The following is a 25,239-nucleotide window of genomic DNA, read 5'->3' as shown; positions in this document are numbered from 1 at the left end:
GTTTGTGTGTCTGTGTGTAGTTCTGTTATTGTTGCATCTATTGGTGCCTTACTTGTGTGGATGAGGAATGGCAAAGAAGACAAAACACAGAACTAAAAAGTCACATTTTTCAAATGTTCTCCAGATGTCCTCCCAGCCCTGTATCTAACCTCTGCTCTTACATAGCTTGGAAATGTTTAAAATGCCCCATCTGTGTGGGTAGGCCAAGGACTCTGTCCTGCTCCATAATCTTGATTCCATGGGAAAGACCCACATGAATGGCACCAACCCCTGTGGCTGGGTCATTTGAACATTTTCACAGATAAGCAGCTTTAACGGGAGGAGGGGGATCAAAAGACATCTAAATGGAGTAACTTCACACATTCAGTTGCAAGTCATACACTTGCATTTGTGAACTGGCCAGCTTAGTGTAGTGGCTAAGAGCGGCAGGACTCTAATCAGGAGAGCCAGGTTTGATTCCCCACTCCTCCGCAAGAAGCCAGCTGGGTGACCTTGGGTCAGTCACAACTTCTCAGAGCTCTCTCAGCCCCACCCACCTCACAGAGTGATTGTCCTGGGGATAATAATAACACACTTTGTAAACCACTCTGAGTAGGTGTTAAGTTGCCCTGAAGGGTGGTATATAAATCAAATGTTGTTGTTGTTATAACTAGAAGTTAGGCAGATATCATTGGGGGGCGTAGTGCAAATATACCTTCAAACACTTTCATAAAGCAAAGCTTATTACTTGAAACTGATTGTATTCTGCTCCCCCCCCCCACACACACAAAACTGTCCCTTTTTACCCTAGTAACAAACTTGTGAGGTTGCTAAGCTGAGAAATTGAGACTTCCCCAAGGTCACTTAGCAGATTTCTTGGCTAAGTATAGATCTGAACCTAGCTCCCCATAGAACAAGCTAACACCACTGCATCCCAGTGGCTCTCTTGAAACTCTATAATTGGATTCTACAATTAACTTCCACGAATGGAAAAGAGTGGGTAATTTTCGTCAATTCCCCGCTCCTGCTACAGACTTCTAATTCACCCCTCATGCTGTTCCTTGGGGGGGGGGGGTGCCCTGTCCTCCAGAAACAGCATTTCAGGCTCCAGCAGGAGCGGGAAGTGAAGGAAATCCCATTCCACTGATAAGCATGTGCCTTCCATTAGTGGGGTTTTATTGCAGGATTCAAGCCCACGCTTTTCTATATTGCAAGTAGAGATGGGCACGATTGGAATCACGATGTGAACCCCCCCCCCCCAATAATGGAGTTTGCGCCATCGGGACTCAGTTAATCGGTTCCGTTCACAGCAACCAATTCAGCGTTCGGGGGGGGGGGGGGCTTGATCGGGGGGGCCATCGTGATCTAATCGGAGAGCCAGACACTCAGGCGCCAATAATCTATTCCCCTAGCAATGGAGCCAGGGGAATGCCTGAGCTGTGTTTGCCCTCCTTCTGTCACTCTGGAAAACCGAATGGAATCCCAGCTTTCCTTGATTAGCAGCCTTCCTTCCAACCACAGAGCAGCAACCCAGGGGAGGGAGGGGGAAGGGGGTGTTCTGAAGCTATGGGCACAAAGGTTTTTTGCTTTTTAAAAAAACGGGGCTTTGTAGGAGGAATGGGTGTTTTTCTGTCTGTCACACTCTGCAAAAGGCAGCGCAGGTGGCTGGGAGGCCGCCCGCGCCGTTTGTCTTTCCCCAGGACAAGGGGCGCGCGGGCAAGCCAGCCACCCCTTCTCCTGGGGAAAAGGCAGCGTGGGTGGCTGGGAGACCGCCCGTGCCGTTGGACAAGGGGTGCGCGGGCAAGCTGGCCGCCCCTTGTCCTGGGGAAAGGCAAAAGGCAGCGTGGGAGGCTGGGGGGCTGCCAGCGCCGTTCGCCTTTCCCCAGGACAAGGGGCGCGCGGGCAAGCCGGCCACCCCTTGTCTTGCGGGCAAGTGAACGGCGCGGGCAGTCTCCGAGCCACTCGCACTGCTGCCAGCTCCGCAGCGCACCGGCACAGACGGCTTGCTGTGTGGGTGGGGGGGGGCGACCCATTAGCACGTGCACAAGAGCCTGACTACGGTTGCCCTGGATGTCCCCTCCCAGAGGGGAGGCGGCTCGTTGCCGGGGTAAAAACTCCCCCCCCTCTGCTCTATGTGTGTGTGTGTGTGTGTGTGTGTGTGTGAGAGAGAGAGAGAGAGAGAGAGACAGAGACAGAGAGAGAGACAGAGACAGAGACAGAGACAGAGACAGAGAGAGAACGTCCCCTCCCTCCCTGAGGGGAGGCGGCTCATCACCGCCTCCCCGTATCCACCGGGCCTGGCGGCCGCTGCCACCAACTCCCATTCCTATATCGCTGGAAACAGCGGGCCGCCCTCCTGCTTTGGCCTCCCCGATTCCCGATTCCGGATCGGAAACGGGACTTGATCGGTTAGAATTGGTGACCTGGGTTCGGCGGTGGCCTGGATCCATGAACGGCTTGATCGGCATTTTTTTTTGGATCGTGCCCACCTCTAATTGCAAGTAACAACTTAGAAGATTTGAGTAGAGTAGCACCTTAAGAAAACAAGATTTCTAGGGTATAAGCTTTCAAGAACCAAAGCTCCCTTCATGAGACCTGATGAGAAGAGCTTTGACTCTCAAAAGCTTATATCCTGGAAATCTTGTTGCTCTTTAAGGTGCTACTAGACTCGAATCTTGCTCTTCTACAGCAGACCAACATGGCTACCCACTTGAAACTAAGTAGAAAACAGTGTAAGATAAATAAAACTCTCTTACCACCACACTGTTTTTAATCCATTTTCGTTCTGGGATGGGGTTCCCTGCCAGCAGCACACATGGCAAAGTCAGCTGTTGACCTTCTATTACATTAGCTGCTGCTGGACTCATTCCAATGAGAGGTGTAACTGTATGGGGGGGGGGGGAGAGAGAGAGAGAGACCTATAAAATTTTGCATATTCAGATAATCGTTGGAGATTTAATTAATACATTTTATGAATTAGATTATGAACTTCAAGTAGAATAAGCTAGTTGTGTTGATATCATATTGGTTCTTTTTGTCATTGAGATCATTCATATGTGATCTCAGGATTTCTTTTATATTTCTGATTTCCAAAAGAAGTGTTTTAATGGTAGGATGGAAGAAATCTAGTTAAATATCTAAATGCAACACTTTTTTTTTTTGCTCTGCTTTCCAAATGACTTGTCACTTTGCCAACAGGGGGCTGCAGCTCAGTGGTAGAAAATAGCCCATGGCAGCCCACATCCCTCCTGCCTTTTCCACAGTGGCAAGCCAGGAAAAGTTGGAAGTCAGCAGTGGAGCAGCCACTCCCAGTGCAATGGCTATGGAAGCAGACAGAGATGGAGATGAGGTGGCTGGAGTCATGGGGCATAGCTATAGGTCTCTATGACACAAGTGGAACTAAATGAATGATGTGTTTTTCATTGTTGCCACCCTCCTTTGCTCTGACATTCTCCATGAGTGTCATGGAGCATCTTCACACCCTGGCCTTTTGAGATGGGCCATAGAAGCCAGGTCAGTCTTCTCCAGACTTGGACATCAGAGACACCCCAGAGTACGCTGCTCTGGACAAGGCATTGCAGCAGGCAGACTCCACGTCCTTTGATGGAGTTGTGGTGGGGGCCATGGGGGATGGTGGAAGGCTGGTGGGGTAGATGAGCAGCTAGGCACGGATCCAGGTGCTGTGGCCACTGTGGTCTCTGGGAAAGTTGGGTACTCAGAATCACTGCCAGGTGGCTGGCATAGCACATCCCCCCCTTTCTCCTCCATATGGGCAGTGATCAAAAAGGAGAGGCTGAGACATGGTGCAAATGGAGAGATGCTGTATGCCAGAGTCAGCAGTGCTTGGAGGGCCCGGCGGCAGCTCTGGAAATGGCTACTAAGAACCTGGAGCAACCGGTGGCTCTCGTTGGGTGGATAGTAGGCATACATGCATGGAGGGGCTACTGGAGGACCTGTCAGTGGTGATCCATGGCCGCACACTGCCCCCCCACCGCCCCTGTGGCCCCTTCCAGCTACAACAGTGGCAGAGGTCACCCAGGGCATTCCCCTTGGCCAGCCTAGGCAGCATGCTCATGATGCTAGGAGCAGCCCCTGCCAGTAACTGCTGGGCACTTGTTCCTTTTGCAATCCTCATGCCATTTTCCTGGGGGGGGGGTCATCCCCTTGCCCCACATGGGGAACTCTACTTGTTGGACCTGCTTGGACTCACTCCTGGTGTGTGGGGTGGTGGGGACTCCTTTCCCTCCTTTTATTCACTGTTACCTATGCTCTTTTTGGTGGGACCCTGTGCCTTTAAGGGGGTGAGCTGTGTTCCATGGGCATGGCCATTCCCCTCCTTACCCCTACGTTCACTTGTCCCCGGGGTCAGGTCCCCGTAGTTGCCATCCTGTGGTTGGTTGGTTCCCCTGTATGTAAAAGCCTCACCATCACACCCTATGATGACTTATGGGTGCAATGGCACAGTTGTTAGAGATAGAGCAGGCCCCTGCCAGATGTTTTCCTGGTCCCTGGCCTATGCTGAAACACTTTAGAGAATGGATCAGAGGTCTCACTGTTGCACCAGCAGCCATCCACCTTCTCCTCAGCAGCCCTCACTATTGTGCTGTACAGGCCTCACTCTGTAGAGAGCAGCTTCATGTATGTTGAGATAAATCAACAAAGGTAAATCTGATATAGCACTATTAGTTCTTCCTTTGTTTCAGTTGCTGAATATACTCTACACAGAATGACACTGTGAAATCTTTAATTCTGTTCTAGATCCAGAACAGATGGATAGAAACCAACGAGCAAAAACCCAAAACAGCAGAGAGATTACCAAGCCCCGTCACTGTAATTGTAGCCGGCCGCGAGACAATCTTCCCGAACTGGTTTTCAGCTTCACAGATATAGGTTGCTTCATCATTGACCCACAAATCTAAGATTTGATCAAATTAAACAAAATGATTAGCACATTAGCATTGCACTAGTGAAAGTTCTCACATACAAAAAATGATCAGTGCCAATATATATATTGACTATTATTTTATCACCAAAATTCTCAAGCAACTTGAAAGACTGTTATGTCACTCTAACACATTGAAGTAAACTCAGGCACCAAGTAATACAGCTGAGCAACATCCTTTCATTTCAGTAAGATGTACATAACTAACTAAAATTAAAAGTAGTTGCATATAGCAAAGTACTTGGTAGTTTGTTCCAGTTTATGAAAAATTGTTATATACTTTTCTTGTCCACAAGCTGAGGCCAAACAAAGGCATTTAAGCATAAACTTAACAGAAAAAACTAGCTGTAGTCTTAATTAATGGATTATATCTTCCCAGAATTTAGCCCAATATTAATATATATTTACCCTAATATAAGCTTTGATTCTCTGAAAATCTTGCTAATCTCTAAGGTGTCACTGGACTCAAATTCTGCTGTTCTATTGCAGATACCTGAAACTATCTTTGCAGGTTTATGCCATGCTATTTCTGCACATTTACATTTCTTTGTAAGGAACAGGTCAGTGTATAAAGATTGACCGCTTCTATGATTTAATAATTGATTGATTTCTTCAATCCCCTCCCCAAATGGGTTCAAAGCAGCTTACAGTCAATTTCAATGTAAAAGAGTAATAAAAAAATAGCCAAAATATAATCAGGGGTGGGGAGGGGAATCTGCCTATTAGCACCGAAAGGAGAAAAAAAAAACTTTGCTGAAAGCCTGAACAGACTTGAAAGTTTAGAGCACTTTCTGTGAGATAGCTCTCTTCTTCTTTCCTTTAGTAGCCCATTCCAAAAAGCGGGTGCAACAACTGGGCACTGGAGGAAGACAAGAGTACAACCCTGGGAGGAGTAGCAAGTGTGATTAAGAGATACTCCTTTGTCTAAAAACAGTAGCATGCAAAGTGACTCTCAATTAAATAACGGAAATGTATATTGTTTACATTATTTTCTCTATTCACACCCAAAGATTTGTCTACCTACTGTTAATAGAAAGGGCGCCTGTTCTTAGCTGGCTGATGGAACTAACTGCGAAGGGTCTTGTGAAAAGCGAGGAGCCATCCATGCGTTGCCACTTCACCTTTGGCTCTGGGTAACCGTGAACATAGCAAGGCAGTGTCACATTTGAGCCAATGTCCACCGATTCGTCACTGGGCTCTTGTGTGAAAACAGGAGGAGCTGTCAATAGGAGGTAAATCAGAAAGAAAAAAAGTAGTAATATGAATTTAGAACTCCTTTCGCAACATCAGATCGGTGAATCACCATTTCCAAGTTTTATTCTGTACGGCTAAATGAAGAAGTGAGCTGTGACTCACAAAAGTTCATACCCTACCACAATTTTTTTTAGTCTTATAGGTGCTACTGGACGTTTTGCTCTTTTCTACTGTTGCAGATAGACTAACATGGCTACCCATCTTGATCTATCTCCAAGTTTTATATTTTGCAAGGTTCAAATAGTAGGCTCATGATTCAGCATGACCCTGTAAAAGAAATGTTACATTTGGACACAGAGACTTTAATTCAAATCATTGCTCAGCCATGAACATATTGGATGTTCTTAGACAAGTATGTCATTAAATTTCAGCCTCACACCTCTATTTGCAGATTGGAAGCAATAGTCAATAATAAAACCTCTCAGAGAATAGCTGAAAACACAAACATTTGATTTAAAGTATTTTTCATATCCATAGTACCATATAAAGCAGTGGTCTTCAACCTTTCCACAGCCAGGACTCCCCTTTAACCCAGACAGCAATATGGGACACCCTAAGTTGCAAGCAAATGGCTGCAAGTCAATGACGTCATAGCCATTTAACAGGGAGAGAAGAAGCTAGAACCTTGCTACGCTACAGAGGAATCCTCTCTGTCCTGCTGAGCAATCCTACCACCCTGCTGCTCTTTTCAGCATGCATACAGAGAGAAGCCAGCATTGATCCCCTATGCTGTATGTATGTACACTAGCAGCAGGACATTCCAAATTTAAATAAAAATGGCAGCTCTATAAATGCTTATGAGTTATGACCCAGCAGGTGTAGTTCCATGACTCACCTGTGCATCCAAACCTCATAGGTTTAAGATCATGTATATAAGAGATATACAAAATAATAATAATAAATCTAACTCAGTATGCCCCTAGCTCTGGTTCTGCTTTACTTGCACAACCAGAGCTAGGAGCATACTGCAATAGACACAGATTCATGTGATTCCTAGCAGAGTTAGGAAATTGTGTTTTCTTCTTCGGATTTTATAGCCAGAATACACAAATGCAGTATTGCAACTGGCTGAGATCCAAAGGGCCACACATAATGCTCCACACATACATTCTAGCCCTTCTTCTCACTGGTGCCTCTCATGCTCTCCTAAAAGATAGTACTAAAGATCAGGGGATCCTCCGGAGGAGCATTCACAACAGCACAAGAGATGTATTTTCTTTTATACAAGCTCACATAATGTGCACGTCTTATTCTGAAGCTGTGATGCTTACAGCCAACATCAAGGGTGATTTTGCCAGATGCGCTCCCTGCAGCATTGGTTGCAATGCACATGTAGTCACCAGCATCCAAATCCTGCGTTTCCTGGATCGTCAGCTGTCCCCGATGGACGTCAATAATGAGAAATTCTGATGCCCTTAACTCTAAATCTCCTAGTTCCAGGCAAAAGAACGACAACAGCGAAGGGTTAATAAAATACTTTTTTTCACATGCTTTCCATAAGTTGGGTGGGTAGCCGTGTGGGTCTGCAGTAGAACAGCAGGATTTGAGTTCAGTGGCACCTCAGAGATCAACAAGGCCTTGAAGGGAGCTCTGACTCCTGAAAACTTACACTCTGAAAGCCTTGTTGATCTCTGCCACTGGTCTCAAATCCTGCTGTTCCATAAGCTGAACAGCAAAATTCGTTGCTATTTGAGACAGCAAAATGGTACTGCTTCACTATATATTTACAGGTGACTACGATGGCTCCCAACAAGCTGCAAACACTACATTTTACCACTCAGAAGCTGTTAAGAGTGGGATGTAGTGCAACATTTGCTGCAGGAAAGGATTTACCTCAGTGTTTACTTCAGCAGTTAGGACATTTTAGTGCCATCCTTGAAGCAGGTCTAATCTGAAGGAGTCTCGACTTTCGAAACCCTGGAAATCTAGTTGGTCTTTAAGGGGCTACTGGACCCAAATCTTGCAGGTCTATTCAGAATTCTACACAAGTTTACTCAGTGGAGCTTATAACCACTGAAGATCACATTGTTGAATTTGGGCCCATTTATACAACCAATAAGAATGAGAATTATTTTTTCACTTACATTAACACACTACTTCATGAATAAGAGGGAAGTCTATTTCATATTCACGAAGTAATCTATTCACAGGGAGATGGTCTATCTAAGATAACAAGTCTGTGATATCTGTTTCAAACTGGCCGTGAGTGCTGGGCAATATTGTCCAGTGAATCATCTAGGCCCAGCATACAGACATAAGACTAAATCTGTGATCCTGATGTATTATTGATGAACTGAAGAAATTCCTATACTTGGGGGAGGGGAAAGCAAACCAAACAAGACATAGTAGTGTCTATAGATACCTTTAAACCATTTAACCTGAGGAAGTGGAACTCCAGTGGTTTTGCATTCCATAACAGTTGTGTCTCCAAGAGCAATCAGAAGATCATTTTTGACAACTGTCAACTTTGGGCTCTCTGAAAAAGGAACAAGAGGAGAATCCTTGAGATCCAGTGCAGACTTAAAACCTTAGTTTAAAATTAAGAGCTAGCCTTGGGAATACAGGGTTGGATCTCACAGTTCCATTGCCTTACAATGAGGAAGGTGAAGGGGACAAAATTGCCAGCATCCTTCCATTGGTGGACCTATGCTTGTGGAAGCAATTTTGCCCCTCCTCCCTCTAGCCACCCCAACCCACAAAGCTTTTTATCCATGTGGTCCCATTGACCCTAGGAATCCACTTTCTGAGAGTCAGAAGAAATTAGCGGGGTGGGGGAATGGGAAGACAACCTGTGTTCCTTCTACTGACAAATCACTGGATCCAACCTGTAGCATGCATATTTATATTCATGTGTTTACTAAGAATGAATGGGGAGAGCCATTGCTCACTGATACGTATGAGGTGCAGGTCTGATCTCTAGGACTGCCAAAAAGGGATCTTACATAGCAGGGCTGAGTCACATCCAAGCAGATAACAGCAGATAGACCAATTATCTGATTCAGGACAAAGCAAGCTTCCTATGTTTGCACACTGATCTTCTTCAGCTTTCTGAATAGTTACACATAGCAGATATTAAAGAAAGCAATTGACTTAAGACTGTTTCTTTTTATACTTGCCAATGTATGTGAGGACCGATGTCTCCTGGACTGTGCCAGCTGTATTACTAGCCAGACAACCATACACTCCTGCATCTTTGGGGACTGCGTTTCTGATAATCAAGGTGCCGTCAGGAGTGAGCCTGTACCTGTGTGTCAACAAAGCATCTTCAAAAATTGGAGGTGACAATGGTAATCTTGGTTTGCTCATACACAGAGGCTTCGCTCCACACTCTGCCCCAAACAGGAATGGTTCTTTTTAGGGTCTCTGCACAACATCAGTGTCTGGTTGTCCCACTTCCAGATTTCCTCTAGTGCAATCTTTCCTAAATGATTGTATCCAAAAATACCTTGGGGGAGGTGTGGATAGGAAGGCATGGGTTTCCTCACCTCCCTGCCATTTCCCTGCCTGCCCCATTGTTGGCAGGCTTTTTGCCAGGATTTTTTAAAGATTAGCAGTAGTAGTAATGTTTCTATAGCTTTTAAAACTATAGTGATATATGTTCTAGTGAGTCAAAAAACTTTCAAGGAGGAGGAAATGGCAGGCAGGAGGAGAGAGAACGGGGAATAACTCCATGCAGAGGCCACAATGAGAATCACCTCCCATGTGGAAACAACTTTCATGACATTATTGAAAGACTTGCACAGCACAGCGGCATGTTAGAGTGGGAGTTCGTGTATGCATGCAACTTATATGGGTAAGAAATATATAAGTATATGTTTTCTTGAGATCTGTAGGAGGTGCTACAAGCCTTGTTTGTTTCCAAAAGGTTTGATGGGGTATGAACGACCGGCATCTTTTAGGAGGTGGGTATTTGGGGGGTTACTTTATTTGCTTTTAATTTGTAAAGTTTTATTACCTGTAATTCGCCTTGCCCAAGCAAAAAGGTGGGGTACAAACATTTTAATAAATCATTTTTCTCACATAATTGCACACATCCTTGTTTTCACACCATGTCAAAATACTACGTAAGGATTCTGTAGATTTTATGTCAAGTTGGACACGATCGCTTCATTTCATGCACAGCAGAAGAAAACTTTTTCTAACAAGTATCTCTAAGAAATCCATTGTTTCCATAGACTTTCAGCCCAATCCTCAGAAAGCACTAGGGTTGGCAGGTCCCCCTAGCAACTGGCAGGGGGTGGGAGAATTTGCCAGGCTGCAGGAGGGCTCACTGTCAACATTCTCCATCACTAGTGATGTGCTGACATCACTCCTGGACACCTGGAAGTGAAGTCAGTGCATTGCCAGGGGATAACGGGGATGCTCTGGTATTGAGGCAAAACTCTGTGGTTTCACCATAGAGTTTTACCTGAATACCAGAGCATCCCTGGCTTCCCATGGCAATGTACTGTCAATTCAAGGTGCATGTTAAAAAAAACATGAAAAGTATAAAACCATCTGTAGCCAACATTTTCAAGTGAAAAATTTTGCCTCATGAACTTTGCCTCATGAACTTTTCTTCCAACATGAACTTTGCCTCATGCCTCACTATGCCTCATGAACTTTTCTTCCAACGAAAAAACAGGAAAGGAGGAAGGGTTTGCATACCTGTGAGAGCCCATGATAAACATATCATTGTGAGTCCAAACAATCATTGGCTTTGGGTAACCTGTTGCAGAGCAGCTGATGGATACCTCAGATCCCTTGGTAAATGACTGGTTCTTGGGAGAGACAATAGCTTTGGGTGGATCTATAAAATTAAAGAAAAATCCAGTTGCTTATTTTTTTTAAGAGTTCCACATGAAAAAGGATTGTTCAGGGGAATCTAGCTTAAGATATGCAGAACTAAGAGTTAAGTACATCCCAGTAGACGAGTCAATGCAGAGAGAAGAGGGGAGACAGGCCTTTTTCACTGCTGCAGCATCATGCGTTGACATTTTCATTGAGCTATCATAGAGTAAATGCTTAACTTAATAGCATGGTAGTCACTATTCCCAATTAGTGTAACAACATCTATATCTCTCACCAGGTCTTGAGCCCCACTCAGAAACAAGTCTAGGAATCTCTCTACACAAGACATCTTACACCAGGACACTCAAGTGAGTTACTTTGTGTGTGGTTTTATATTCAAGTGTACTCTGTCTCCCTAGTAGTGCATGTGTATCCACAATGGGAGAACAAGTGTAAGATCTTTCACTTGCGCATCCCCATGTAAGATGCCTTGTGTAGAGAGACTCTGTGATTACTGTCCCTCTGCCTGGCTTTGTGACCAATTGATCCAGTGCAGTTGGACTGAGTTGTCCTGAACTAGCAGCTCCTCAGGTCCTGTTGGCTTCCTCCCTGGAAAGTTTAAAAGTCGTTCTGCAGCCTTTTTGTTATTAAGTACCAGCAGCTCATTTTTTGGTACAGGTTCAGCTTGTTCCAGAGAGTTCCCCAGTTTCTATCAAATCTAAACCCTTCCCTCTCGGCACCACTTTTCCTTCCATGGTTTAAGAACCCTAATCTGTGCCTGTCTAGCTGTCCCTGCATGTGGAACTATTATCAGTTCTGAGAACGTTACGTTTGAGGCCCCAGTTTTTAACTTTTTAACCTATTTTTTTCCTCCAGGACCACAGGACAACGTTCACATGTAATTGGTGCCAAAATGCACTATGACCACTAACTCCTTCCCGGCACTATTTATCAACCTACCTAGACAGTGTGTGATGCCCACAACCTTCATGCCAGGCAGACAAATCAACATGTGATCAAAACACCTGTCACAGACCTCACTCTCTATATGCTTAATAATTCAGCCACCCACTGTCCCCTGTATCCCTTTCCCAGGTTATTTCTTCTTTCCCTCCTCCTGGAAGCATCCATGTGTTCACCTTTCCCTACTTCCTTCTCTCCTTCAAACCCCCTAAACAATTTAGTTGTTATCTGCCCCCATCTTCAACAATAATTTACTTCGTTTATATACTGCCTTTCTCCACAATGGAGGCCCAAAACAACTTACATCATACTCCTTTTCTCCATATTATCCTCACAACTATCCTGAGAGGTCTATTAGGCTGCGAGTGTGTGACTGAATCAAAGTCACCCAGTGAGCTTCCACAGCAGAGTGCAGATTCAAACCTGGGTCTCCTAGATCCTACTGTGAAACTCTAACCACTAAACTACACTGGCTTGTGGCGGGGCCTGCTCTTGAACAGTAGCAAGCAGCTAGGCTTGAGTCATGCAAGTCATGTGGTATCAAGTCACCCGGTGGTTACTTCTGGGCCTGGCCCCAATTAGTTCCACAAAGGCCAAACCAACCCTGGAAATGGCCCCACCCCATTCCCCTGCCTTTTAATGACAGAAACCAAGCCTGGAATTCTGCTTATGGTTGCCTAGGAACAGCTCCTGAGGGAATCTAGTTAAAGCTACAGGTGCTCCTTTTTATCATTTTGGGATTTCTTTAACTCCTCAATGTATTCTTTTTTTTTCAGATTTTCCTGCAAACTTGGGGCATTTTTCAAGAGTGTTGGAAGATCCGTCTTGTCTGTTCATGGCCTCAGTTTCTGGATTTAAGTATCCTCAGCTCAGGGCCATTTGGCTATTAGATTGGTCCCTTCTAAGGATCACGTTCCTCCTCCTAAACTTGACTGCTTCCAACCTTGAAACCCTCAACCTCCACACAGCAGAGAAGCTGTCAGCACAGGAGTGGGACCTGAAGGGCCCACCCTGGAGTTACTAGAGTCGCATGACTATCTCTAGGATGAAAATGGTCCAAAACATGTGGCTGTGCAGACAGAACGAACAGGCTTGTTTGAAGGATGGCAATCAATTGCAGAAAGACATGTAGGCCTACCGACAATGGAGCTTAATGCAAGCCAGCAGAAGAGTGAGACCCGCCACAGTTATGGTGCCAGCGCAAACGCAATTTATGTTTATAAGGTAGCAGGTTTAATCCAAGGCAGAGTCCACCTGTACCTTTCAGATTCACAAAAGCTTCAGCCCACAAGAATCTCTGCCATCAACCTGTACAATTGGTTAATGGGGTTGGGAAGAAGGCACTGTGAAACCAATCTTAAGTTTATGCAAACAGCAGATCACATTGCTAAACTTCTCCTGGAATGTACCACTGCCAACTGTAGGTGGAAGAAATTGTACCCCCATGTTTCTGTGCACTGGCATGAAAAAAAACCTCTATGCACATAGAAAATGAGATGGCAGGGAATTAGTTTTATCATATGATCTGTTTATTACATTGAGTCGTATTGAGTCAAAACCAGCAGTCCAGTCAACTAAGTAGTACTGTCTTTCATTGTGAGCAAAATGTCACCATGATTTGCGAACTTTTAACAGAACACATCAGGTCTTAAACATGAAATACATGTGTCCTCTGCCACTAAGCCATAATCCTTCTCTACAAGGCTACCACATATAAGACACTGACATTTTGAAAATACCAATAGGAACATTGTAATTTGTAACTTGAATTACTCCTTCCATTTTGAGATTCACTTGAGAGATCCCTGTGCAATTAGCTGTAGCTAATGCCAAAAGAAACAATTCGTAGAAACAACCGTCTTCCTGCAAGCTTCAAGCGGTTTCTCTTTGGGGACACTGGAGTATGAACTTCCCATCATTCACTCTCACATTTCAGGAGAATACATTGTTTTTTTCCCCTAAGTTGGAACTTTGCAAAAATGAGAATTAGAAAAAAAAACCCTGGTAGAGTGTAAATTCAAAAGTTTGCATCCAGAGTTTTTATAGACTAGCTGGTCCAATAAAAAGTATATTTACTTACAGCTTGCCCCATCCTGTGGGGTCAAGGTGGAAAGCAATAGATTTCAAAGATGTTATGTTTTAATAGAAAGATATATTAGCTAGAGGCACTGTTTAACAGAAGTTTGTTGAAGCACCAAACAATTACTGCCTTTTAATTTTCATTGAACAAACCAACTATCTCATCTATCAACAAACAAACAAAAGTGCACAATAATTTTGTCTGTGCTGTACACAGTATCTTCCCTCTTGTGTACCTTAGAGCTTTTAATGAGTTCACAGACATGAAAATCACATTGAATGCATCTCCCTGCTGCTAAATATTTTTATAGTTATAGCTTTTTTTTAAAAAAAGTTGCTTGTTTAAATACAGATCTCCTCATATGGACCATGGCAAAACTATAAAACTGAATTTTAAAAAATTCATATCAGTTACACCTCTATCCAAATGATCAGTTTTTCCCATACGTCCATTTTCTCAAAAGGAATTTTAAGAGACAGCCCAGGATCTTAACTTTAAGAGCTGCATCTTCATTGAACAGAAACAACAATCATTCATGAAGATAGTTGGTAGCTATGTTAGTCTGTAGTAGCCAGTTTGGTGTTGTTAAGAGTGGCAGGACTCTAATCTGGAGAACCGGGTTTGATTCTCCATTCCTCCACTTGAAGCCAGCTGAGTGATTCTGGGTCAGTCACAGCTTCTTGGAGATCTCTCAGTCCCACCAACCTCACTGGGTGATTGTCGTAAGGATAATAATAATACACTTTGTAAACCATTCTGAGTGGGCATTAAATTGTCCTGAAGGGTGGTATATCAATCAAACATTATTATTATTGTTAGTAGTAGTAAAACAAACTTCATGTCTAGTAGAATCTTAAAGGCCAACCAGGATATAAGTTTCATGAGTCAAAGCTCACTTTGTCAGATATATTGAAGTTTTGACTCTCAAAAGCTTATCCGCTCGAAAGCTATATTTTGTTCTATCATTCGCATGAGGAAAATAATAAATGTTAACTGAATAGACAGAACAGGATATGCACAGATCCAAAATAAAGAAACTTTCAAAGACAATTGGAAGACTGATGGAGAACTACCCATCTATGGACAGACAGGAAAAAAATGGAACCAAGGAAATCTGTGCATCTCTACTGTCAGCTTGGTGGTCCTGCTGAATAGATTTGAGATGATATACAAAGAGCAGCCAGGTGGTTTGGGTTGGGTGGGCCGGGGGAAGGAGTTTGAATGCAGCTGGAGCTCCTGAAGTAACATGCTTGTTGTTTTGACCTGCATATTTTACGCAATTACACATCCACTTGCATGTTCATCATTTACATTTCCTTCTGTTTGTTCATATTCTACTCATTCACATATCAAACACACATACTCATCTGTCCAGATGCAGTTAACTCTTAAATTAAAATATAAAGGAACTATTCAAATTAATTAGACAAATTCAAGAAGTAGAGGTCCATCAAAGAGTATTAGCCATAAGGACTAAAGAGAACCACTGCTAAGGAACAGCAATGGGAGGGGGGTGGTTTGCCACTGGACCTTGCTCATAGGCCTTCCATGGCATTTGGCTATCCACTTGGACCACTACACTGATCTCAGATGGTAACTCTTATGTTGGGCCAGCGAGACAAAGTGGTTATAGTGCTGGACTAGGATTTGGGATAACTGAGTTCAAATCCCTTGCTCAACCGTGGAAGCCCACCAGGTGATCTTGGGCCCGTCACAATCTCTCAGTCTAATGTACACTCACAAGGTTGTTGTTGTGAAGATTTAGTGAGAGGGATGACATGAAAGGCCACTTTGGGAGAAAAGCAGGATATAAATATAAGAAAAAATGTTTCCATCACCCCTGTTTGATATTCTCCTCTCTCAGTTTCTCCATTCAGATAGACCCATCTCAAAGCTTACATAATCTGATCAAAGCACTTTATATAATCTGGTGCATTTTTCTTGCACAGTTTTGATTCACTGACAGATTGACCTGATAGAAGCATTTTGCTGTGGCATAGCAAGAAGGCAAATAAAAAATTAAAGGTAATGTAAGAACATGGTCAAAGATATGATTCCCAAACAGCCCACTTTCATCCTCTGTTTCTACACTGCACATGTCTTGTTTGCTTCAAAAAGGTCAGGACAGTTTTAGATGCTTCACCCATTAAATGGCAATCATACTGGCTGGTGTTTCCTGTAGCAGATTTGTGAAGAGCAAATGAAGCTCTTTAAATTGGAGGTTTACTGATCCCTGACTCCCCCCATCCATGATTCATGTCCCAAAGTGCTTAGGTGGGTACATTTGCTCTTCAGACTTCTTCTAAGTTTATTGCTACAGAGAACACAATAGCAATGGAACGCCAGTGGAACACTAATACAGCTGTGTCAAACATGTTTGCTGAGTAAAGCGTGAAGGAGCTTTAAATTGTTCTAAATCGTTCTAAGATCATGTGAGGAAAGATACAGCTGACAGGCTAAACCGTTATAGTAAAAAGGTTAGAATCAAATCCAGATTTTATTTTATTTTTTTACAAAAAATCAATGTATATGACAGAATTGTTCTGAAGTGATTTGCCATGTGCACAGCTGCCTGGGCTATTTTGATTCTGTTTTAAACCTTGCCAAAATAGACTGGGGGTGAGATGTTTGAAATGCTTTGTAGGTCTGAGGAAGATCTACTCTCCTGTTGACATTAGGAAACTGAGATTGGCTCAAACGGGGAGTACACACTGTGCCCGGACAGCCCTTCTTCTGACAACACCATGTTATTGTATTACACAGCTAAAGAGGCACTCAGAAATAATGGCCTTTGATTAAGACACATACTTTGCACATTATGGTGGTTGGCCCTGAGGAAAATCAACAAAACATGCTGCAAGAGCCAAAGCAGCAACATCTGGCAGCAATTATTAACTTTGTTTTCTGTCCCAGTAGTAGCCAGTGACACAGTAAGGGCAGAGAACTAATAGGGATGCTGTTTTTCCCATGGCAAGTTTGCTTATTTTAAACAGGAAAAATGATCAGTTCCACAAACACTCTCCCCAGATTTTTAACACACCTTCTGGATAATTTCTTTTTATCATATATTTTTATGGGGGGTCGGAGGTCTCCCAATACATTTGCAGCCCTCTTCATATTCTGGACACAAAACAAGAACCTAGAAATGATTTCCTCCCTATGTCCAACATTTCAGATCAGAGGGAGAGACGCCAGAACTATAAACTTCCCCACTCCCTTTCCATTGAAAGAGACCCTCGAACAAATATCTTCTCTTTTTATTAAGGAACAAGAAACAAGCATGAAGTGTTATAAAGAGCCATTTGTGTGAAACAGCAACTCCCCGGTTTATGCCAATTTAGACATCCCTACTACCCACACATCAAACCGAGGGTCAAACCACATGAGACAAAATACACTTGAATTACACTCAAATTATACTCAAATACACTCAAATTACAAAATACATTTGAATTACCTGTGTAATTCGAGTGTGTTTTGTCTCGTGTGGTGAGACCCTGAGGATTTTCGCTAGCCTGGATAAAGCATTTGTCCCGCGCAACAGTTGTTTCACACAATCTACCATGATGCAGTTAGAGTCCCACACTGTTTCTGATTGGGGGTAACAACCACAGTGCTCTGATAACATTTCAGTAGACCTCATTTTGGGGTACGTGCCTGTTGTGGCTGGGGGCGAGAGAGAGAGAGGGATGGAAAACCATTGTTTTATACTCCCATTTCTCAAGCAGTACAAGGTTCCAGGCACCTTAATAGGTTAGTAGCCTTGCAAGGAGACAGGACTGGAGACCTGCAAGTCTTTTAAAATATCTGTTTATTTACAAATGTACCAGTAGAGCAGGTGGGAATTAAGCTAATTCAGTACCTCAGGATCCTAAAAGTTGGCTCTGCTAGCCAGAAACCAATTTTCAGGCAGCTCAGAATGCTAAGTCATTCATTCTCCTCTGTTCACGTTCAAAACCTACACAAACAGATTGTTTCAGCTCCTACCCTTCAGGTAGATATAAATTCAAGTATTTCCATGGTGGATTTTTTTAGCTAGGCTACTACAAATTAGACAAGCATGGAAGAAAGCCAAGTTCTGATTGTTTAGTACTCTGATGACTCCTGTCATATAGGCAAAGATAACTGAATGCACTTTACTTGCCCCCTACATGGAAAGAAAGACCTTCAGGCAAGTCATATTTAGCCTTCTGATTAAGCACTTAGACTTGGAGACATGGAAATTCTACCTGCACTTCCTTCATCCTACCCTCTAATTGGCATCCATGACAAACCCTTTTCTTCCTCCACATAAAGGGCCTTCTTTGTGCCTGAGCTTGCCATAAAGGTGATTGACTAACCAAACCTACCTGAGAAAAGAAAGATTACTGAATCTGTAAATTCCTCATCATTTCCTGGGATTCACTCTGCTGTCTCAAATTCTTCCCTCCACACATCCCTATCTTCTGTGCAAAAGACAAACTTCAAACGGGTATCTAATCGCCACCCGCGGAAACCTGCTGAGAATGATAATTAGCAACCAAGGGGCACCCCAGCATCTTTGTATACCTACTGATTTAGTAAGTATACAAAGATGTTAGGGTGGTCCCTGTAGTTGCTAATTATTATTCACAGCAGTTTTCCATGGCAGTGATTAAGTGACTTTTTGAAGTTTTTTTCCCCTTTGGAATGGAAAAAAAAAGTTTTGAGGCTCTTTCCCATTCTAAATAAGATGGAAGTACTATGGGGGGAAAAAGAGAGGGATTTTGAATAAAAATATGTATGTTAGGCCAAATATTCATCCCATCTTCTCTGATTGCTCCCAGTTAAGAAAGCATAAGCTTTCTGTGAAGATTGTCTTTCTTTTAACAGCCAAATATCTTTGGTTTTAAATTCCTTCCAAACTGCCAACAAAAAAGGCAGCTGTATTGTATTTTGAATGTTGAGTCTTTTATTTTATTAAAATAAAATGGATTAGATGAGATAACTCCATGAATGCCATCCTGAGCTCAATGGAAGAAGGGTGAGATAGATCTGTGAAAAATAAATAGCTGACAAAGTTTTTCTCACCACACTAAGTCAAAGAAACCAACAATGAATTCTGGGGGCTTACAGAAAGGGAACAAAAAGAGCAGAAGATGATCATTTCTATTTGTCTAGTATGGTTTTATCCTACCCTTCCTCCAAAGCACCTCATGACGTATGTCTTTCTCCCTTCCCAATGTTCCCCCACAACAGCCCTGTGAAGCTGAAAGAGTATGACTGGCCCAAGGTCACCCAGCAAGTTTCATGGCAGAATACAGTTTTTACTAGGTCCTAGTCTAACACTGTAATCACTACACCAAACTGGCTGACCATTGGTCCTCAACACTTCCTCTTCCTTGCCAAATTCCTTCATAGCACCATTTCTGCAGATTTTGCTGCAGATTTTGTCCATCACTTTAGGTGTTTGGTGAAATCTAAAAAGCAACCATAAATAGGAGCAGTGCAGACAGATCCAGGGTGCTGTTGTGGTTAGATTGTCTGACTAGGATCTGGGAGACCTGAGTTTGAATATTTGCTCTGTCACGGAATCTTCTTGACCATGGGCAAGGCACCGTTTCTCAGCCTAACCTTCCTCACAGGGTTGTTGTTATGATGATAAAACAGAGGAGAAAAGAATGATGTTGTAAGTTACTCTGGGTCCCCGTTAGAGATAAAAGAGAGGTATAAAGATCCAAATAAATCAAAATAAACAAACACTGTCAGTTTATTGAAGTATTCAAAAAGCCCAGTTATGAACGAGGAAGAGAAAAGAAAAGCTGTTGCCTGGCTCTCATCCCAAAATATGCATTCGTTTCTTTCCACATTACCTTGTACTGTAAGGAATACAGATGCTACAGAGGAGCCGCCCTCATTAGAAGCCACACAGCTGTACTCGCCAGCATCTGAGAGCTTCACCATTTTGACCTCTAGAGACAGATTGCTCATCATCCGTATCCGGGAGGGCTCCACAAGTTTCACATCCCTGTTGTTTTTATGCCAGGTAAGATTGTACCGCACTGTGCTCACCGTTAAGCAAGTCAGTATGGCTCGATCGCCAGGAGTGACAGTAACATTATTAGGAACTCGTATGACAGGTGGAGGTTCTGTGGAAAAGAAAGAAAATAGAACATGTAAGATCAGAAGAGGCCTCAATTAACTACCTGTTCATGCAAACTGGAGTGGTCTTTTATCCTGTTAAAGTGTGGTGTAATTTTTAGGACCGACTTAACCAGTAGGCTAAGTGTAATGCAGACAAATTCTCCAGATAAATGCAATTATCTAATTATCAGATTATGCAATTTTCTGAGAACCCCTCATTCATTTTTTATTATTCAATGTGAACTAAAATTCAGTGCCTCACAGATGAATTTGTAAGAATGTCCATTTATCTCTTTTTCCAGTTTTAGTCCTCAATGAGTTTAAGGGAAATCAAGTTTTAGCTGATTTGTTTCCCTTAAAAGATATCTCAAAATCTTCTGACTGGAAGCCACCAGCAGGAAGCCAGATTAGCTCTTTACATGGCTATTCATTTTCTATTATTCAATGTGGACTAACACTCAGTGCCTTACAGATGAATTTATAAAAATGTCCACTTATCTCTTTTTCCAGTTTTAACCCTCAGATTCAATTTTTTACAAAAATTCTAAAATCAAGCTCAGGGCAAACCAAGCAAACAAAACAAGATTTTCTCCTTCCAAATATACACTATTATTTGAGACCTGGGTGAAGATTTTCTTGACACTGTTTAGATTTTCTTAGAGCTAGATTTGGAATTCATTTTCAAGAGCTTTCCCATTTTTTATGAATAGCCCTGACCAACAGCTGGATCACTCCCAGACAAAACTTTCTCACATTCAAGGCATGGGGTATGCAAGCTTACAAGCCAGGTGCCATTTTCATATATAACGTAACAGGAGGAGAAAAATAATGTTCAAATGTTTGTTGTTTCAGCAGTGAAGGAATGCGGACTTGATTCCAACAATTTCACAAAGTTGATGGAAGGAATAATCTCTGATCTACTCTGTCATTTCAGTATAGTGAAGATGCTTAAGAAATCACTCTGGGGACCAATCGTTTTGTTTGTTTGTTTACATTGTTTAAAGTCTGCTTTTCTCACTAAAACTCAAGGTGGATTAACACAGAGGAGAATCATGTGTCAAAGTTAGAAGGATTTGATTTGTCACCTTCTCTATAAAAAGAGACATGTCAAGGGCTAATCAGGCTTTCTGCTGGTCAGAAGATTTTAAGTGAGATATCTTTTATGGCTAAAACTTGATTTGATTTATATTAATATATTTAGGTAAGTTTGAAAACTGTTAAGAGATCTGATTTTTATAGCATGTGTTTTTTCTATGACAGTAGGTCCAATTAGCACCTGTATATAACGGACAAGTTCTTGCCTAATAAAAAGAGTTAAGTCTTATTTTAAATAGAATCATGAACACAAAGAAGTTCTCTGCTTGTTCTGCTGGCTAAAGATTAGATGTCTAGACCTCACATATTTCATTGTGCAATAAAAGATAAGTCTCTCTCAGAGAGTTTATCTCACATAGATCCAGTAACGATTCTACCACTGTTGAAGCGAATGACAAAAACTTTCACAAGGCTGAATGGTGCAGACCCCTAAACTGGATACGAATTAGATAATTCATCTCACCAAAAAGAGGGATCTTTGTCCACCTGTGGCCTTACAAGACAATACTGACTACAATGTTGGATGCTCCTTCATGGGTTTCAGATCAATGTGACTGGAACCTTAATTATCATCTTCAATTCAGAGCAAACGTGCTAGAAGAATTCCTTCCTACCCCTCTCCAAAAACTTAGGAAAGCTGGAGACCACACAAAAGGGGGTATATCAAATAGTTACTTCCCATCCCAGTGCAGTCTGGTCGAGTTGAAAGCTGAACAAAAAAAGGGGCAAGTTGGAGCTGGCAAGTTGAGGAAGTTTTGATCCCGTGGAAAATTTCCACTAACCAAAGGGGGGGGGGAATTCCTCCTTCCCTCTACAGACCTCTAACTTCCCCTCTTGTCCCCCAGGAGCATATCCCCCCGGCACATCAGCTTCAGCAGTAAGGAAGAAGTCCCATTCCTTCAGGAGACATCATTGGTTGGAAAGGGAAAGGCTACTTTTAACATACAGAGTTGAACTAACCAGGTAAACCTTCATCCATAGGGCTCCAGTAACAGACTAGATTACAATATCAAAAGTCCAATCTTATCTAGAGATGGGCACGAATCAAATTACGACCCAAAAAAACGCATGAACCAGGCCGGTTTGTGGTTTGCGAACCAGTGGATCGTGGTTCGTAAAGGGGCAGTTTAAATGGCCATTTCCCCAGGGAAATAGCCATATAAACTTTTCCTGCAGCTTACAAGCGGCAGATCCCTTTAAACTATCAGCTGGCAAGCGGTGAGGGGGTCCCCCCTTGCTGCCTGCCAGCTGATAGTTTAAAGGGCCCTGCCACTTGCAAGCCACAGGGCCCTTTAAACTGCCCAAACCCCAGCCCCCCAGCCCCAGCCCCACACTTACCTTGCCCTGCAGGCCCGTGGCATCCTCCTCCTCCTCTCACGAGGGGCGGGAAGGCTGTTTTTTGGCCTCTTCTACTGCTGTGTGGGCCCACAGGGCAGTAGCAGAGGCTGAAAACGGCCTTCCTGCCCCTTAAATGGCCACCGTGGGTGGGGGTGGGGTGGGGTGGAGGCTGGGGTTTGGGCAGTTTAAAGGACCCTGCCGCTTGCAAGCAGCAGGTCCCTTTAAACTATCAGCTGGCAAGTGGTGAGGGGCGATCCCCCCCTGCCGCCTGCCAGTTGATAGTTTAAAGGGACCTGCCACTTGCAAGGCAGGAAAGGGCCCTTTAAACTGTCAAATGCCTCTTTCCCTGCCGCTGCCAAGCGTCCGGAAAGAGGCATTTAAACCCCATGAACCACAAACGGGTTCATAAACTGGCCCCAATTCGTGCCAGTTCCTGGTTCCTGGTTCATGAAAATCCACAAACCACGAACCTCATGCTTCGGTTTTTTGTGGTTCATGCCCATCTCTAATCTTATCTTTAGCCAAAATACCCCCCTTACTGCATGGATTCGGATGTTAAATGTCTTTTTCTGTGTTGTATCTGTTTTCTGTTTAAAATGATAAACTATGATTTACACATAAATGAACTCATTCACTCACCCTTGTTATTAGATCTGGAAGTCTGAGCTTTCATTTCTAAAGTGTTAGACATCCTTTTACTAACCAGCTCTCACTAGCCTTTCACTGAAATTAATGTATCCTGTTTTCATCAACATCCAGAAATTATGATATTCTGTGCACAATGTAAGCCACACCATGAATAGCTTTATATGTATGGGTTTATTTCTCTTGCAGTCTCAAACATTTATGCAACAGCATCACTAACGAGTTTTTTTTTTTTTAAATGAGAGGTATGAGAACAAATTGATTTTCTGGGTAAAAGTTCATCATTTCACATTCATTCATCCTTATGAGGTATCTTTTGAAAGATTTACAATTTTGAAAATTTAACTAAACAAGCCTCCACGACAGTACTAAATTTTCATGTCCAGGATGATTTACAAGACTGCATGGATCACTGTGGAGGTTACTTTTTACTATCAAATTCTTTCAGGACATTTACAGGCGTATTAAAAACTCCAGCTGAATAATGCTCAACTGGCTAGTGCTCTCTCATTGCTTAAAAATTTGGAGCAAATATATTGCCTTCCAAGAGGGGAAAAACTCCTATATTTTAAAATCTATTTTCCTTATCTGCTGAGTCATCATCTCTCATCATGCAATGAAAACCAAAATAAGACTGTTGCTTTCAGAGACTTTCCATCTGTTTCTGGCACAGTAACAGTACGTGTTACTTACGGTCTCTTTTACGCAATTTATGTATCTGAGATAAGAAACCACTTTCATTGAGATAAGGTTAGCAGGCTGTTTTGAGCTGGTGATGCTTCTGAAGCAATTTCCTAGTAAACATTAGCTATATCTCCTAGCAAGCACTCTGACTCATTGGTTCTCAAGCATACAGGTTATCAAACCAAGGACGTCCAAGGAGAAATTGTGGAAACGCTGTCTGTTCTGACCTTACTCACTGTCCACACACAAACACCCAAGATCGTATTTTGTTTGTCTTGAATGGATCCGGGGATGGTTTCTCAACCTATCCTCTCCCAACAAGTACAATGCCGATGGTTGGATTGGCAATCAAGGATGATATCATTTCCTCACATAAAACGTTAACATCATCTCAGAAGAAGGAATCCCAGTCTGGTGACCAGAATTATAGGCACTTTGAAGAAATTCTCACAAAGCAGACATGATGTGGCAAATTAGCAGTGATGTCCTTTTTTTTGCATCAAAGCAGTCATAAAGGGCAGCTAATTTGATTGGGAAAATCACACAAGGGAAGAATATGTTTAACCTCCCCCCTCCTCAAGTCCTAGTGGTTGTCACCATATCTTGTGATAATGAAATTCGCAAGTCCGTTAGGGCAAAAATATACATTCCGCCATCTTTCAATATTTTACTTCATCACTACACCAATTGTAATGTCTAAAATATACTGTTGTTAAATTTGCTTTATAGAACCAAATCTCCAAAAAATGTTACTAAAACAAACCTTTTTGAAGAACAGAAAATAATCAGCACTGACCTGACACATCCAGAAATGTCTGTGCACTGCCAGTTCCAGCACGACTGATGGCAACACATTCATAATAATCTTCATCCAACAGTGAGACTTGGGCAATCTCCCAGTTCACGCTAACTGATTCTCTGTAACACAAGTTGTAAAGGGAAGGACAATGTAAAAGCCAGGACTTAATCTCCTCTTGGTGGCCAATCTTTTCCCACCCTCTTTACTGTGTCAGGCCAGACTGGGGACACAGGCATCTGTGCTCGTATTTAGAGAAAGACAGTGTTGCCTACAGCCCAGGTCAATTGCCACAGCCTAAAATTCAGCAAACCAAAAGTCCTCCTCCCTTTACCAAGCAAGGGTAGAAGGCCAACTCCGTGAATTATATCAGTTCTGGCCAACCCAGTGATTTCATACAACCACCAATCATAAGTGTTTACACTGTGTGGCTCTCTTTCTTTCTGTACTTTAATAGCTCTCTTTCTTTCTGTGCTTTTAATAGCTTGAGCAGCTCACTAGAATAGGTTCTGTCGGGTCCCCTTAACCTCCTGGAAGGAGTGGGGAGAGGGGACCTGGCACTTACTTTGGGGATCTTCTCATGCGCACACA

At 42.9% G+C, this 25,239-nt stretch overlaps 1 protein-coding gene across 1 annotated transcript in view; it reads right to left on the bottom strand.

Annotated features, from left to right (window-relative positions):
- Positions 1-25,239, bottom strand: part of HMCN1 (hemicentin 1) — a 278,171-nt gene that overhangs the window by 176,847 nt on the left and 76,085 nt on the right. Inside the window, exons 10-18 of the mRNA XM_054980206.1 lie at positions 24,649-24,770; positions 19,820-20,095; positions 10,823-10,964; positions 9,292-9,419; positions 8,538-8,651; positions 7,447-7,605; positions 5,946-6,140; positions 4,796-4,894; positions 2,736-2,863 (exon numbers count right to left, since the gene is read on the bottom strand). Coding sequence (XP_054836181.1) covers positions 2,736-2,863; positions 4,796-4,894; positions 5,946-6,140; positions 7,447-7,605; positions 8,538-8,651; positions 9,292-9,419; positions 10,823-10,964; positions 19,820-20,095; positions 24,649-24,770 — 1,363 coding nt within the window. The remainder of the gene's footprint in view (positions 1-2,735; positions 2,864-4,795; positions 4,895-5,945; positions 6,141-7,446; positions 7,606-8,537; positions 8,652-9,291; positions 9,420-10,822; positions 10,965-19,819; positions 20,096-24,648; positions 24,771-25,239) is intronic.

This window comes from Eublepharis macularius, chromosome 5 (assembly GCF_028583425.1).
Source record: "Eublepharis macularius isolate TG4126 chromosome 5, MPM_Emac_v1.0, whole genome shotgun sequence".
NCBI classification, from domain to species: Eukaryota; Metazoa; Chordata; class Lepidosauria; order Squamata; family Eublepharidae; genus Eublepharis; species Eublepharis macularius.
The sequence above is the reverse complement of the archived record's forward strand: the minus strand, read 5'-3'. Positions and strand labels throughout refer to the sequence as shown.